Below are 14509 nucleotides of genomic sequence, written 5' to 3'. Positions count from 1 at the left end.
AATACACATCAACTCTGATTCACTTTTACTTTTCAGCATTTTACAATAACAAATGTCTGCACAAAACTCTTGCGGGCCACAAAAAACGACGTGGCGGGCCACATTGGCCCCCGGGCCTTGAGTTTGACACATATGCGCTAAATGATTTATTCAAGCCTGAACTACAAGTCTCTCCAGGAATCTTAGCCCATTCCTCCAGTTGTGGAATATCGCTGGATATTACTTCAGGTAGACGACAATAGTTTTTCCGTGGAGGATTCCGGACCGATGGATGCGGCAGCCTTCTCCGGAACAGTCCAGGACGTCTTTTGGAACCAGAGCTTTGAAGACTTTGAAGCGTGACTTGGGATCACCGGTTTGCTCCGAAGTCACCAGTCTAAACTGCAGGCTGAAGGTTGGAGGCGAGACAGAAGTGCAGGCATCTCCTCTGCAAATTCTAAATTACAGCATGCATTCAGTGTTTAAAAAGAAAAAAAAAAGTAATTACAGGTTATGAGATCCAAATAAGAAGCAGGAGATTTTACAGGGAGAAAGAAAAGAGCAGAAAGATGGAGCCGCTTCTGCTGCATTGAGCTCTGGAAACCTTGGCAGGGTGGAAGATGGAGCTAAATGTAGAGGAGCTTTAGAGACAACGGCGGTTCAGAGGTGGACCTGGCACGAGAAGCAGACCTTCTGAGAGCCTGCGTGATGAAGACGAGTCAAGTCTGAAAGGCTGCAGAGCTGTGGGACGCCGCCAGCGTTGGACCCGACACGACACAGGGTGGGGGGGGGGGCAGACCCAATAGAGAAGCAGTAGTTTCAAATCAAGGACAATGGCAGCTCTCAGAACGTGCACGATTATGAAACCCGGAGAAAAGGGGGTCCCGGGCAGCGGCGGGAGAGTTTGACCTACGACCTTCTGCTTCGAGAAGGCGACGGAGGAAAGCCAACACTTTCACGACAATGACAGAGGGAGGGGCTTGAAAGCTTCTCGCCCAGTCAGCGGTGAGAATCGTCTGCTGAGAAAGTCAATTTGAATAAACTTAAATTTAAAAGTGCATTCTATATTCCCCCCCCCCCCATACACACACACACACACACACACGCACACACTGAACGCACATCATCGACAAGCTGTGAACACTAAATGCTAGCAGTCATTTTTATTTAATTTCAATAATTGTGAGAGTGAGAGAGAGAGAGGAGAGAGAGGAGAGAGAGAGAGAGAGAGAGAGAGAATTGGAGCATCATCTTCCTCCGTCTCTCATCTCGATCCTCGACCTCCAGGTGCTCCGCCGCCGCCTGCTGCGAGAAATTGATTGGAATTAGAAGCTATGATTGGCTTTCAGGTATCCCAGACATTAACAATAAATCGCAGTGCAAGTAAGAGGAGGGAGAAAAAAAGAATTTCACCAGCTGGACCTTTTAATCCCAAAAAAAACCCCGAGTCAGAGTCGACTTTTCACATAATGTGTCGACTCTGAGGAGCTTTTTTGGAACAAATATAAAAGCACACACTCATCTCGTCATCTGTGTCCTCCATCCATCCGCCCTCCGCCGCCCTTCTTCTCCATCCGTCTCCTCAGTTCCAGAGCTCGTCCGACAGAGCCCTCTGCTTCATGGCCGGAGAGGGGGGGGCAGGTAGACGGATGCATCTTTGTCTTTCCGCTCTACCTTTCCCCGAGGTGCAATTACGCAGGCAATTACTTTGCATGGGGGGGGGGGGGGGGGGGCATCGCATTTCACTAAACCGAGATCCCATCCGATCCATCGGGATGCTGGACGCTTCGTGCATTTCAAGGATTGTGCGTGCAGAGCGGGTCGGGCTGATGAGAAGACGACGAGGTGAAGGGCAGAGCGCCGTCGGAGGCACGCAGGCGAGCACATATCTGAAGCCGATGTCTCGTATGGAACGGGGTTCGTATCGTCGGGAGGGAAATCTCAGCGCTCGGTTACTCGTCTCCATCCGCCAGCAGCAGCAGAAAATGATGAGACGGCAACTTCTCTCCGTATTAATCCTCCCGGTTATTTGAGATCTAGATGTCTCTCTCTGTGTGTGTGTGTGTGTGTGTGTGTGTGCACGCCTCCACATCTGGAGTGAATGGAGGATCAGACTCTAGTGAAATGAACCTGTGGTGCTTGCCCCCCCCCCCCGGCTTTGGGAGCATGTGCTGGAGTACAGGTGCCAATTATTTCCACATCTAATGTAAACCAGAGAACAAGGACACGTCGATCAATGGAAATGGAATGTGCTGGGAGGGGCGCGGCTGTGCCGGCGGTTTGAATGGATTCGGGGCATCTGGAAGGAGCAGGAAATGTTGGGAGGTGATAACGTAGGGTTCGTGTGTGCGTGTGTGTGTGTGTGTGTGCGTGTGTGTGAAGACAACGACTCTTTTGGGCGTCGAAGTCGATCATTCGCACGCAGAAGAGGCTTCGTTCTGACACGGGGTAGCTCGGACGATACTTCCAAGCTACATGCTAATGGTGCCAAACCACACACACTGACAAAGACGCATCAACAGCAACCAGCAAGCGTGTTTAGCGTGTTAGCATGTTAGCATGTTGGCATGCTGCAGCTGAGGCAAAAAGCAACTTTTCAGATATGATGATTCGGGCTCAGAACGCAGCAAAGTCATTCATCACTGAGGGAAGCGTGAAAATCTGATGCTAATCCAATAGCGAATCCGAAAACCGCCGACTCGCCGGCGTTAGCGGCTAAATCGTTGTTAGGATCCTCCGGACACCACGAATGTCTGCAAAAAAAATCAAAGTGCAATCACAATAAATGTTTGCTGAATAATATAGCAGCAACAGTTAAAGCATGGGAAACAAACGGGTGTGTTGAAAGGTGTGATGAAGAAAAGCTAAGCGGCTGCCAGAAACACCTAAAGTGCCTCTGAGATAAAGGAGCCCCCCCCCCCCCCCCCCCTTTGACATTTTCAGAAATGCCATGTTTGACAGCCTCTAAAAGCTGCAGAGAATCTCTTCTCTCTCTGCGTCATGTTCTCAAAAGGCCCTTTTCCTTTTCAAAAGGCAGCACCAGAGACATTTTAGCGTCTCCACAGTCGCCGTCGTCCTCCGCGCTAATTCAGCCAGGGGGGTCACGGCACCGCGGATTACGGGACTCAACGGGACTCAACGGGCAGACCGCCATTTCAATAATTGTTTTCAAATGTCCCTCTTAATATCAAGGTCCCATTACCGTCGGGTTCGCGCGTCCGTGCGATGGACGCCACTCACACGAGGCCACTGAGACACTCGCTCACGACGCAGCGCAGAGCAAACAAAGAAACCGAGGACGCCGCAGCCGCCCGAGGACCAAGACGACGCCTTCGCCGTCATCGTTGAGGTTTGTCCAACATGGCTCTCTGGGGGCGACGCATAAAAACGCATTGATAGATGCAGTATAGGAGCAAAGATAACGGCTCAGCGTAACCTCCAAACACTCTAATCAATGATTAAACAGCCGGACTGAATAAATAATCAATACCCGTCAGAAGTGCTAACACGATGCGCCGGATAAGTGGCTGAAGACGGATTTATCGATGCGTAATTGCTTGGAAGGCCGGTCTTGAATACGGTTTGGGCGTCTCCGTGTTCGATGTGGGGCTATTTTCTTGTCGGCCATCTTGAGGCGTTTATTGTGTTGTGTTAAGCTGACGACGCGACAAACATCAGACCATTCGAAGATTTCAGTCGCTAATAATTAAACTGTCAGGCTAACAAAAAAGAAAAAGAAATAGAAGGAAATTCTGTCATTCGGAATCGATGCGTCAACTGTTTGAAACTACAGCAAAGGCTTATGGGTAACGTGGAGGTAAAGCCGATGCCTCGGGCTTGAAACAGTTAACACCAAGGGTAGCAATAAATTAGCCGACGGAAGCATGTTGGGAACTGTTTGACAAGACTCTTCCAGGCCTGAATATCGGAAACGTATACAGAAATATAAACTATTATCATCAAGGGCAGTGTAAATACGTTCAATCACACGCACGCACACACACACCACTGGATGATCCATCACACTCAATTTTCCTTCCTCTCTCAAGGCGGAGACGGTTGCTAAGCGACGTCCGCAACACAACAGCGCGGCTCTCGACTCCAGAGCACCCCTGTGGGTTTCAGACAATCAAATATGCAAGTGTGCGCGCTTTTGTACAGAATGTGTGTGTGTGTGTGTGTGTTCGTGTGTGTGTGTGTGTGCGTGTGTGTGTGGGAGAGAGGTGAACGCTGTAAGCAAAAGCCAAAAAGGTCCCTTCGGTTTTTCAGCGCCGCCTCTTGACTTGAGTGGGACATCATCTCGCTTTCATTGAGGGTCGAGTTTCAGGGAATTCGACTCCCTTCGACAGAGAGAGAGAGAAAACGAGCAGAGAGATGTGAACCCACTTAATAAAAGCACCAGGAATCCGCTCGTCGTGCAGAAACAGCCAAACGGTTTCCTTGTACTTCCTGGTATTTATTATGTTTAAGTATCGTGAGGCAGAAGAGAACGATTTTTAACTGGCGAAAAAAGAAAAAAAATTACAAATGGGAAGACTTCTCGGCGTGTAAAGGTACGAGGACGAAGCGCTCCGACAGTATAAAAGTAATTACATCAGTACCAACGCGATTTGAGCTTCGGCCACACAGCAGGTCCAAATTTTAGAGAGAGCCACTCGTTTTCCTTAGAAGCCCCCCCCCCCCCCCACAGATCGTGGTTGCAGCAATCAAACGAGCGACGGTCAGAAGTTTTCACGATCGCAAATTAAAAAATGAATAAAAACATTTGTGGGTGTGGCCTGAGACACAAACTCAAGAGGCTCACAGTTTAAGAAGCTGAAATCATGACATCCTAACAATTTACAAAAGCAGACTTAGAACCCCCCCCACAAAAAAACAAAACAATGGCACCTACTATGGCATTCACAGACAAACATGAGTATAGGAAAGACACCAGGGGTGAATCATTATCTAATTCTAGAAGTAGAGCCCCCCCCCCCCCCATATAACAAAACAACAATGCTGAAGACACTTTGAATGAAAGGATTTTAAAGGTATTTCTCTCTAAATGAAGTCGAGGGTTCGAGAAGCATCAAACAGACGTTTTAACGAGTCCCGACTCACACCGGTTCACCATCAGCTCACTGACGGCGTCCGTGTCGGCGGTCTGAGCTCCTGGAGCGTCAGGCGTCCTCCACCGCGGCGCTCCGCTCCGGGGTCCCCTCCACGGCGGCGCTGCCGAGGGGGCCGGCCCACCACAGGCTCAGGGCGTTGTCTTGCCGCGTCTCCTGCGGTGACATCGCTTCTCCGCCGCCTCCGCCGCCCTCGCCTTCGGAGGCCGAGTCGCCCTCGCTGTCGCCGGGCCACGGGAACTGGCGCTGCCCGCTGGAGGTCGCCAGTAATGGCATGAAGGGATGAACGCTGAGGAAAAGACAGGAGGATGAGAGGAAAGGAGGACCGACACGACAACCGGGCCTTTAAACGGAACTGCAGCGATCGTTCCGGAGCGGCGGCGGCGTGCTCGGCTCCATTAGCCACACTACGCTGAATGATTGCTCCGTTTGTGACGCTTTCATGTGGGATCCGAGCAGCACAGCTACGCTCGGAACACGACCGAAGAAGAGCGCTCTCCCTCTTCCTCACAGCGGGAGCTCTTTTTGTCCTGAGATGAGCGATTTCCCTCCCAGGATGCTTTCTGTTTGCGTGTTTGTAGCAGCTTTTAACGGGGTTTTAGCCGCAGCGCAACGAGCTGGCGGTAAATGTGTCGTAACTCTAGAGCGAGGCGGGAGAGAGGCCTCATTCATGACAAATGAAGGGTTAGGAGTTCCGGTTAGTTTTGTACCTGATGCCATTGGTGCAGTCCCAGTGGGCCTGGAACCGGAGCTGAGGCTGCAGTAGCTCCTCCTCACCATCGAGGGGCGCCGTTTGCGTGTCCCATACGGACACGACTCCCTCCGTGTCGCCGCTCAGCAGGTACCTGCCCGACCTGCAAACAAAAAAGAAAAGCCACAACGCTGACTTACCGATCAGGATTTACATGCCGGTGTGAAGCCGGGGGGGGGGGGGGGGGGGGGTAGGGGGGGGGCACTCACTGGTCCAGGTCGAAGTAGATCCGCTGGTTGGTGGAAACGCTCCTCTTCAGAGAAAACACAACCTTGCCTGGTTCTCTCAGGTCCCAGCAGAGCATCTCCGGGTCCTAAAGCGCCGACGAACACGAGCAAACTGGTATTCAGTTCCGCTCACAGAGAGGAAGAATACTCGCTGTACTGCAAGTAAAACTCGTGGGGAAACTTTTGACTGAATAAACATCACCCGTAAGTGGAACAAAACTCTTACTTCTTCTTTAGAAGTCAACACTAAATCTGAATATCTAATTAATTCAACCAAATGCAATAAAAAAAAAAACACATCGAGTAAAACATTTACCAGAGAAATTGTTTTTATTGTTTTCAACCACCGATTTAGATATTTTATTTTTAAAGGGTTAGTCCAGCTCCAAACCAACATGTTGATTCACCAAAATAACACGACAAATCAAAACGAGTCTCGTCTTCGGGTGGCTGAGGAGAACAGGAGGGGCGTCGGCCCCCGGTCGGACGGAGCAGCGATGTCGGCAGCGAGTACACGTTTGTATTCCCTGCAGTAGTACACCGAATATGGGGAAGTACTTTCAATAAATCCAAAGTAAAAGCTTGGCATGGATTATTGGCTACTAGGTTCTAAAAATAAATACACTAAAAGTGCATCCCTTAAATCCTCCTGCAGCAAATCCTTTTCACTTTGAATTTGGGTTGGGGGGGGGGGGGGGGGGGGTGCAATAACCGCTCATCAGATTCATTACATGCTGACTCAGGCCATTAAGGCAAGAACCGGACATAAAAAAAAACATAAATCTATTTCCAAGTTTCTACCTGCATCACAACCGGAGATCCCCCCCCCCCTCCCCCCCGCCCGGGTCTCTTTTCTGCACGCCGCGTGTGCTCACCTTGCGCCCACCGGTGTACAGGTAGTTGCCGTCGGGGGAGAAGAGCAGGTGGGTGAGGCCTCCGTGGTGGCGGGTCGGCAGCAGGGCCAGCAGGGCGCCGTCCTGGACGGCGTAGAGGCCGGCGCAGCGCGAGTACGAGCCGCAGGCGTAAACGGACCGGCAGGGGCTGAAGCCGAAGCAGGAGATGATGCCGCGCTGGCCCTGCTTCTTCACTGCGGCAGAGGAGAGCGCCGGCAAACGCACGGTTCTGAGTCATCAAGCGGAAAGGCGACAGAGGAAGCAGCCGATCGGAGAGGAGGACGTTCGTTCCTGCGTGCGTTTAGCATTCCTTCAGTTTGTACCCGCTTTAAAAATAATGGGCGGGGGGGGCGGGGGTCCGAGAAAAGCTTGAAAACTCGAATCTATTTGTTGACATCTTCCCGACTCGGGATAACGCAGCCCGTCATCGGTGACGGGACGAAACGAGACGCGTTTGAAGCGCTCCTTTCGTCAGACGTGCTGAATAAAAGCTCGCCGGCGGTTTGAGATGCGACGGACGGCGACACAGAGACGCCCAAACATCACGCCACCCTCTCCACAACGCCCCCTCCCCCCTCCCCAATTAGACTTCCCATGTTATCTGATTAAGAGCAGGTTCAATGGTTCCTTTAGCTTTGCTTCGGCGACGTAGAAAAACGCATCCAGACACGGAACGGGCTCTGAATTGAATATTCTTTTTGAATTTTGTCCTCCTCACTCTGAGCTTTCTTTTTTTTTTTAAACCATTTTAAGTTTGGGAATGGGTTTGGATGGTCAAATTGGTTTTATCCGGAACATTCTAGCGTCATTTGGAAGGAAAGAACAGTGTAATATTGTCTCTTTACAATTTTCTATGCAACTCATAGAGTGCCAGCCATTTACAGCTCAGCTTTAAGCTGCGTGCCCCCCCCCCAATTTTCCAAGCCCCACCGAACCTACAAAATTAAAATTAAAGTCTCTTCTTTTATCAGGAAGAACAAAGTGTGTTCCGAACCAGAGGCAGATTCCAACGTCAGGGTTGGCTGTGAATATTTGGGTTAGAAAAAAAAAACCCCTTTCGACGTCAATGGCGCTCAAAGAGTTAATGAGATATCGCGGCGAGCGTCTGACCTATGGTGGGCCGCTCCTCGCAGTCTCGTCCGGGCCGATCGGTGTAGAAGACCCGGACCGTTTTGTCAAAGCCGCAGTAGAGCTGCGTCCCGTCGGGGGAGAAGCAGAGGGAGTGCGCCGCCGTCAGCTCGTCCAGGTGGTTGTAGGGCCGGAACGTGGCTCGCACGTCCCCGTAAAACGCGTCCCACACGTGGACCGGGTTGTCGCGGCTGCTGCTGGCTAAACTGTGGCGGGGGGGGGGGGGTGGCCCGGGCAGAGAAGCAGAGGGTAAAAGTTACGAGGACACAGAAAGAAACGGAAACGATGAGAAACGATGAGGTCGAGTAAATCTTGATCAGACTCGGGAGAAATCGACTGCTGAGCTCCCTTTGAAGCCCAACTTTGATTCCTCTCCACGCCCCGCGTCCTCCTGGATGAGTTTATGCATCAACACAGGTCTGCAGCACGTTGCCACGGAGACAAGCCCGCTGCACTCGCAGATTCAAATCAAATCAAAGACCGAGCCGTGCCTTTTTAACTCCAATTATCGGGTGCTGAATAAATGCCGAAACATCCCTGCCACTAAATTAGACAAAAGGAAACGAGCCCCCCCATCGCTGCTCGCTGCTGTGTTCCGTTATGCCCCCCCCCCCCCCCCCCTGAGCCACAGCTTTATGCTTGATTATAATGCTGGACTGCTGCTTGGAGTGATGCCGAGAACCGAGCCAGAACAGGGGTCCTTACTCCCTCGCTACAGGGGGGGGGGGGGGGGCAGCATCAGCGCACGGCTTTTGGCAGACAGAGTTCAGCGAGGAGGAAGAGGAGGGGAGGAGGGGGGGGGGGGGCAGCGAAAGCATCGAAAACACAGTTTGCTGTAAATGCAAACGATGAAAAACATCCTTTCGTCCGCCAGCCTCAGCTTTTAATAACTCCCCGTCTGTCCGACCCGCCGCTCAGAGACGAGGGCGAGGACATACCGAGCAAAGGACTCAAGAACCCAACTCACAAGCACGTGTCCGGGTCCAGAGAGTTCATCTTGGGGTACCAGCAGTAGTCGTAGACGGTGTCTCCCTCGGCCATCCTCAGCACCGGACTCTGCCAGAGAACGAAACCAGACCTTTAATGCTTATTTTATTCCAACGTGTTAAATCCTGATTCTGGGTTTAAATGATCGGAATGTTTGTTCTTAGTCGACCGTAACAACTCGGTGTGAAACGGTTCACGTGACGTATCGAACCGCTTCGGTTCTGCATGTTTGGTTCGGTTCCGTGCGGAACTAAAGTCCCGGGCGAGTTTCCGCAGGGACGCCGCTGAGTGTCGGACACTACTGACAGGGGGGGGGCGCGCTGGAAACTAAGCAGGCGAGCACACGTAGCGAAACTAGCAAAGCATTAGCTCTGTTGCTAACGAGCGGGTCTGCTGGAGATGTTGTCACGGCAACCAGATCTGTGCTTTCTGCAGGAAATGTTAATCTTTCTTTCCCAAACCTTTAAGCTTGAATAGTTAGTAGTAGTACTAGTAGTATTTACATTTGCCATATTCAGGCTGTTCAAAGTTTACAGTTTTAACTTTGTTATTTATAATTTTATTACGATTTTTTTATTTTTACAGTACAATAGTTTTAAAAATGTATTCGAAATATCACCCAATTGGGTCGCTTTTATTTATTCATAAAAATTGTATTCTATTCAATTTCTATTGCATTTTTTTTTAAATAAAAGCATTTTAAGTACATTTTTTTCTGCCTTTTTTACACCGAAAATAAACCGAACCGAAATTACATTTTAGTGTACCGTTACACCCCTAGTAACAACACAGACAAACAACAACGAACTGACAGCCTCTGCATCAGAAAAGGTCAGGCAAGGCTCAACAGTTTGACCTTTTCTGCGTGGGAAATATCTGTAATTTAGATCGTGTTTGAAAGAAACACCTCCTTGTTACAAAGAATGGACGGATGAGGAAACAGAAGTCTGTTTAATAACATTCAATTATACTCCACTTTTTAGAACAAGAAATTATTTTCCAATTAAAAAGCAGAATTCAAGCACCGTTCCAAATATATTTTCCTTCGCATGATTGGATAGCGCAGAAATCCATTTGAGAAACAAAATTCTCGCATGAAAAGATTTTTATTTTTTTCTATAAAAGCACTTCACAGGTTTGTGTTTGTAATGAGCTGATCAAAATAACGCTTAACAATAAAGTTTATTGGCTGGCTTTTTTTTTAATATGTTTAATAAATAGAGCAGAAAATATTTGTGAAAACAAAATAAACGTTTCTGGCAGTGTGTCCTATTTGTAATCATAAACAGAAACCACAAAATAGAACAATTTCCAGCAGTTTTAAAGTTTTTCACATCTCGATGTGAATTTAATTTCATTTAACGTTTTATACTTTCAAAAGTCAGTCTGAGTCTAACTGGCTATTCTGTATCATATTTAGATGAATCCTTAAAAAAAAAAAAAAACACCTTTTTATGTTCAACACCATTTTCTAAAATCACTTATCGTGAATCAAAACTGTGTGTGCGTGTGTGCATGTGTGTGTGTGCGTGTGTGCGTGTGTGCGCGTGCACGCTAACCATCTCGGGAAGCGCGTTCCAGTTGTAGCTGTAAATCTCGGGGGGGATGTTGTACACACGGAGCACGTTGTCTGCGCTGTTGGTCAGGATGCAGGAACCATCAGGAGCCCTGGGGGGGGGGGGGGGCAACGCAGCGTAAACAAACTGGATTAAGCAGGACCTGGTCGGATGAGAACGCTTTGAACCAAGCCGTTTGTGATTTTTGGCCAACCCATCACTCCGTCTTCTCTCCTCATCTTGGTCATTTCACACACGTGTAACGTTTTTTTTGTACATCCGACTCTTGTATTGTTTGTTCCGTCTCTCGTCCAAAGACAAATTTTAATGGGGCTGAAACGACCTTCACGAAGTATTAGGTATTACGGGCTCCAGCGCTCATTAATTTCATTGACGAGTGGGCCAGATCTCCGATAGCGAGATGTCAAAAAGTTTGCAGGCGTGCCAGAGTCTCTCCGTGATGTGTTATACGCAAACGCTTTCCAAAGTTCATCCTGCAAAATCACAGTAAACTCGGACAATCGAATTACCATTTGCAGCCTTTGAGGTAGTTCTCTGGGAATCTGGAGTACTCGGACCAAGAACCGGTCAGCATGTGGGGGTTCTGGGTAAAGTCGAGGCCAAGGCTGGAAGCGAGACAGAAAGGGAAGCGTTGAGTTCAAGACTCTACAAATGAGTAGAACGAGGTGAACCGATGATCGAAACCGACATTTCTATCGCTTTGCTTTGTTTAAAAGCACAGAACCCAAAAAATATTCTCTCTCTCTCTCTCTCTCCACTTCCTAATCTCGTTTTATATCCACTATGCAATGACAATAAAGGCTTTCTATTCTATTCCATTTGACAAACACATCTCTGTAGTCGGTTCTCAGTCGTCCAGGTCACAGTAACCACGGTGACCGTGACCAGGATGAGTGAGAACCTACATGTCTGAAGGAACTTTAAGAAGCCTCCTGGCTGAGAGGGGAAACATCTTCAACCAAACTTTTACAAGTCCAGTTGATTTATGATCCCCCCCCCCACACACACACATAACAACCCCCTGCTAATAATAGCCCCCCCCCCTCCCGTTCCTTTCCCACTTGTTGGCAGGAAACATGTTAAAAATAACCCCCCCCCCCCCTTCCTGACTTACTGCTGCCCTTCACCGCCGTGCAGCTCCGCCGGTTTCATTTCACCTTCTTCTTCAGGAGCATCGAGCCCCGCGTCTCCGTTATGGCGCCATTCGTCTTCACCTCCGCCAATCGCCGGAAGCTCCTCCCCTTCTCCAGCGCCCTCCTCACACGGTTCCGCTCCTTCTCCTGGAACATGAAAGTTAACCCATTACTCCCCACTCTTAAACTTCTTCTCCGGAGTCCCCCATTGATACTGGATTCCACGCCGCCCCGGATACTTTACCCTCTGCTGCCGCGGCTTCGCCTTCCTGCGCGGCGCCCGTTCCGCCCCGCTCCGGCGCCGGCGACTCCTCGTTCACCCTGGCCCGCTTGGCGGACGGAGGCGCCCCTCCTTCCGATGCCTCCTCTCCCTCATCTCCGCGTAAAGGCGGCACCCGGCGAGGGGGCTCGCTAGCCGCGTCTGCATCCTGTCCCGCCGCGCTTCCGCTTTCTCCACCTCCGGCCGGGTCAGACATCTCTCCGTTTATCGGTCGCTCGGGTCAAGTCCTCTCGCTGGCGTCCAAGTCCAGTCGCCGGCCGTCAGACGTGGGTGAGGTACGTGCTACTGGGATAGTGCTTCTTCCTGCAGTGCGGGTGTTTGAGTCTGCTGGGGGTCGAGGACATCACAGCGCCCACTATCCTGGAAGGGTAACAAAATTAAAAAGGGAGGGGGCACAAGGCAGGTGAGACCAAATATCAAAGATGAAAAACACAAAGTCGTAAAACGAATCGCTTATTTATTTAAAAGAGAGAATGCATTATCAAACGCTGAACGCTAATCGTGCTAGCAAACAATCCAGAAACATCAAGCGAGAGGTGACGTTTAGCCGGACACGCAAACAACCTGTGGCTAGTCGTGACGCGCCGACATGACGTCACGATTAGGAGGCGCCCGTTACTGAGTAAAGCGTTACACACTTCAACGCCGCGTCATGACGACGGACGCGAAAGGCTTCAATTCCTCGCAGCCTTCCGCAATCACGCCACGTTAGCCCGTACGGACATTAGCTACCCCATGCTAGCTGCCCGATGCTACCGACCTGTGTTGTGGTTCGCTTGGCCTTCGGTTCCCAGTCGTCGGTTTTCCCCGTTAACGCGTCGGCTTCAGACGGTGTTTCACCGAGAACCGGGGAGGAGGGATTTGTGCGTACCGGCTCGACGACCCTCAACTTCGGGACTTTGCGTCTCTGCTCACCCGTTAACAGTGTGATTGTAAACACCGTCTGCGACCATGCGTTCCCAACTATCGCGAGATCTCCGCGGGAACGCTCGTCAGCCGAGAGCCGCCGTTTAACACGCCCACAATTAGCGACGGTAAATTCGATTCTGTTTACTTTTTATTATTTTTCGATTATTGTCTGTGTAATATAATACATTTCATTGAGGGAAAAGAGTGAAAGATCAAAGGGAAAACATGTTATTTGTTCTCTGCATAAATTAAATATAAATACAACAGAGAAAAATGTGTATACATATATAATACACTTGCCCAAAAGTAATAAATAAAAGTTGTATATCTTTATTTTTATTAATTCTGTTTCAGCCAATAATTCCAAAAATATATTTTCCAATTTAAATTATATAATAAAAAGGCGGAATTAAATATTTTATGTTAAGTTTCACCTATTCATTGCAGTAACTGCAGCAGCGAAAGACAGTTTATCTTCAGAATAAACAGTGGACGACTGAATATATATTTTACTTTAGTCTCTTAATGATCTTTGTGAGACAAACTTAACAGCAGCCCCTCGGCTCCGGCGAGGAAGGGGGTCAGTGAGTCGTTCAGAAGAGGACGCGAGTTCCGACTCAGTGATTCGTACGTGAGTTCTGACTCAGTGATTCGTACGCGAGTTCTGACTCAGTGATTCATACGCGAGTTCTGACTCAGTGATTCGTACGCGAGTTCCGACTCAGTGATTCGAATGTGAGTTCTGACTCAGTGATTCGTACGGGCTGCAGGGAGGGAGGCGTGAACGACTCATTGAACGACTCTCTCGTGTTGCGAGCGGAGCCGAGCTGATGTTAACTTGTAACGAAAGTTTCTCCTTCGTTCACAGCTCATAGCAGGGGACGGCTCGCCGGGGGGGGGATGTGCAGTTCATTAAAAAACATGAATCGATGCTTTTCTCACAATTACAATGATTCTCGACATGTTTCTTCAAGTTATGTTGAACAGCTTAACACCCTGACTGGTGTCTTCAGCTAGCTGTGCAGCTAACTAGCGGTAGCAGGGAGGAGTCACGAGTATTGAACGATTCGTTCGTGACTCGCACACTACCCGCGACCAACTTTCGAATGGAAATATCAACACGGAGTCGACAGAAGCCAAATGCTATTTATTTTTGTATTATTTTGTTCTTCAAACAAACGAAAGCCAAACTATTTACACATCTTTGTTGTTTTTCCAGGTTTATTACACGTCTGTTGTTCTTCCAACAACATTCTAAGACTAGGAGCTGAGCTGACTTCCGTTTAATCCCTTTGGCAACTACAGGTTAAACAGCATTTACTAGAGCTAAAAGTACCCGGATGATAAACAACAGGTTGACAGGCCTTTCAGAAAGACTAACTAAAACTCAAGGGCTTTTTCCACAACATAATGTTTTCGTATTTCTAATTCGAAACAAACAAAAAAAACCTATAATGCAGTAAAATTAACTGCAAACATTTGTGACACACAGACTGACTGTTCAACAACTAACAGTAAACAGTTTTTAAAAAAG

The 14509-nt window shown here is 49.1% G+C and overlaps 2 protein-coding genes across 2 annotated transcripts in view; both read right to left on the bottom strand.

Annotated features, from left to right (window-relative positions):
* Positions 1 to 3321, bottom strand: part of efnb3b (ephrin-B3b) — a 5806-nt gene extending 2485 nt beyond the window's left edge. Inside the window, 1 exon segment of the mRNA XM_068756146.1 lies at positions 3246 to 3321. Within this exon segment, the coding sequence (XP_068612247.1) occupies positions 3246 to 3321 (76 nt within the window).
* A 1356-nt stretch (positions 3322 to 4677) lies between these two features.
* wrap53 (WD repeat containing, antisense to TP53) lies at positions 4678 to 12262 on the bottom strand. The gene is made up of 10 exons (XM_068756144.1): positions 12031 to 12262; positions 11768 to 11933; positions 11163 to 11258; positions 10636 to 10744; positions 9057 to 9145; positions 8072 to 8295; positions 6944 to 7155; positions 6051 to 6154; positions 5801 to 5944; positions 4678 to 5379 (listed from the first exon to the last, which is right to left on the bottom strand). Exons 1-10 carry the CDS (start codon positions 12260 to 12262, stop codon positions 5142 to 5144), a joined length of 1614 nt encoding a protein of 537 aa, XP_068612245.1. The 3' UTR covers positions 4678 to 5141.
* Positions 12263 to 14509: the final 2247 nt, after the last annotated feature.

This window comes from Brachionichthys hirsutus, chromosome 23, assembly GCF_040956055.1.
Source record: "Brachionichthys hirsutus isolate HB-005 chromosome 23, CSIRO-AGI_Bhir_v1, whole genome shotgun sequence".
In the NCBI taxonomy this organism is placed as follows: domain Eukaryota; kingdom Metazoa; phylum Chordata; class Actinopteri; order Lophiiformes; family Brachionichthyidae; genus Brachionichthys; species Brachionichthys hirsutus.
The sequence above is the reverse complement of the archived record's forward strand: the minus strand, read 5'-3'. Positions and strand labels throughout refer to the sequence as shown.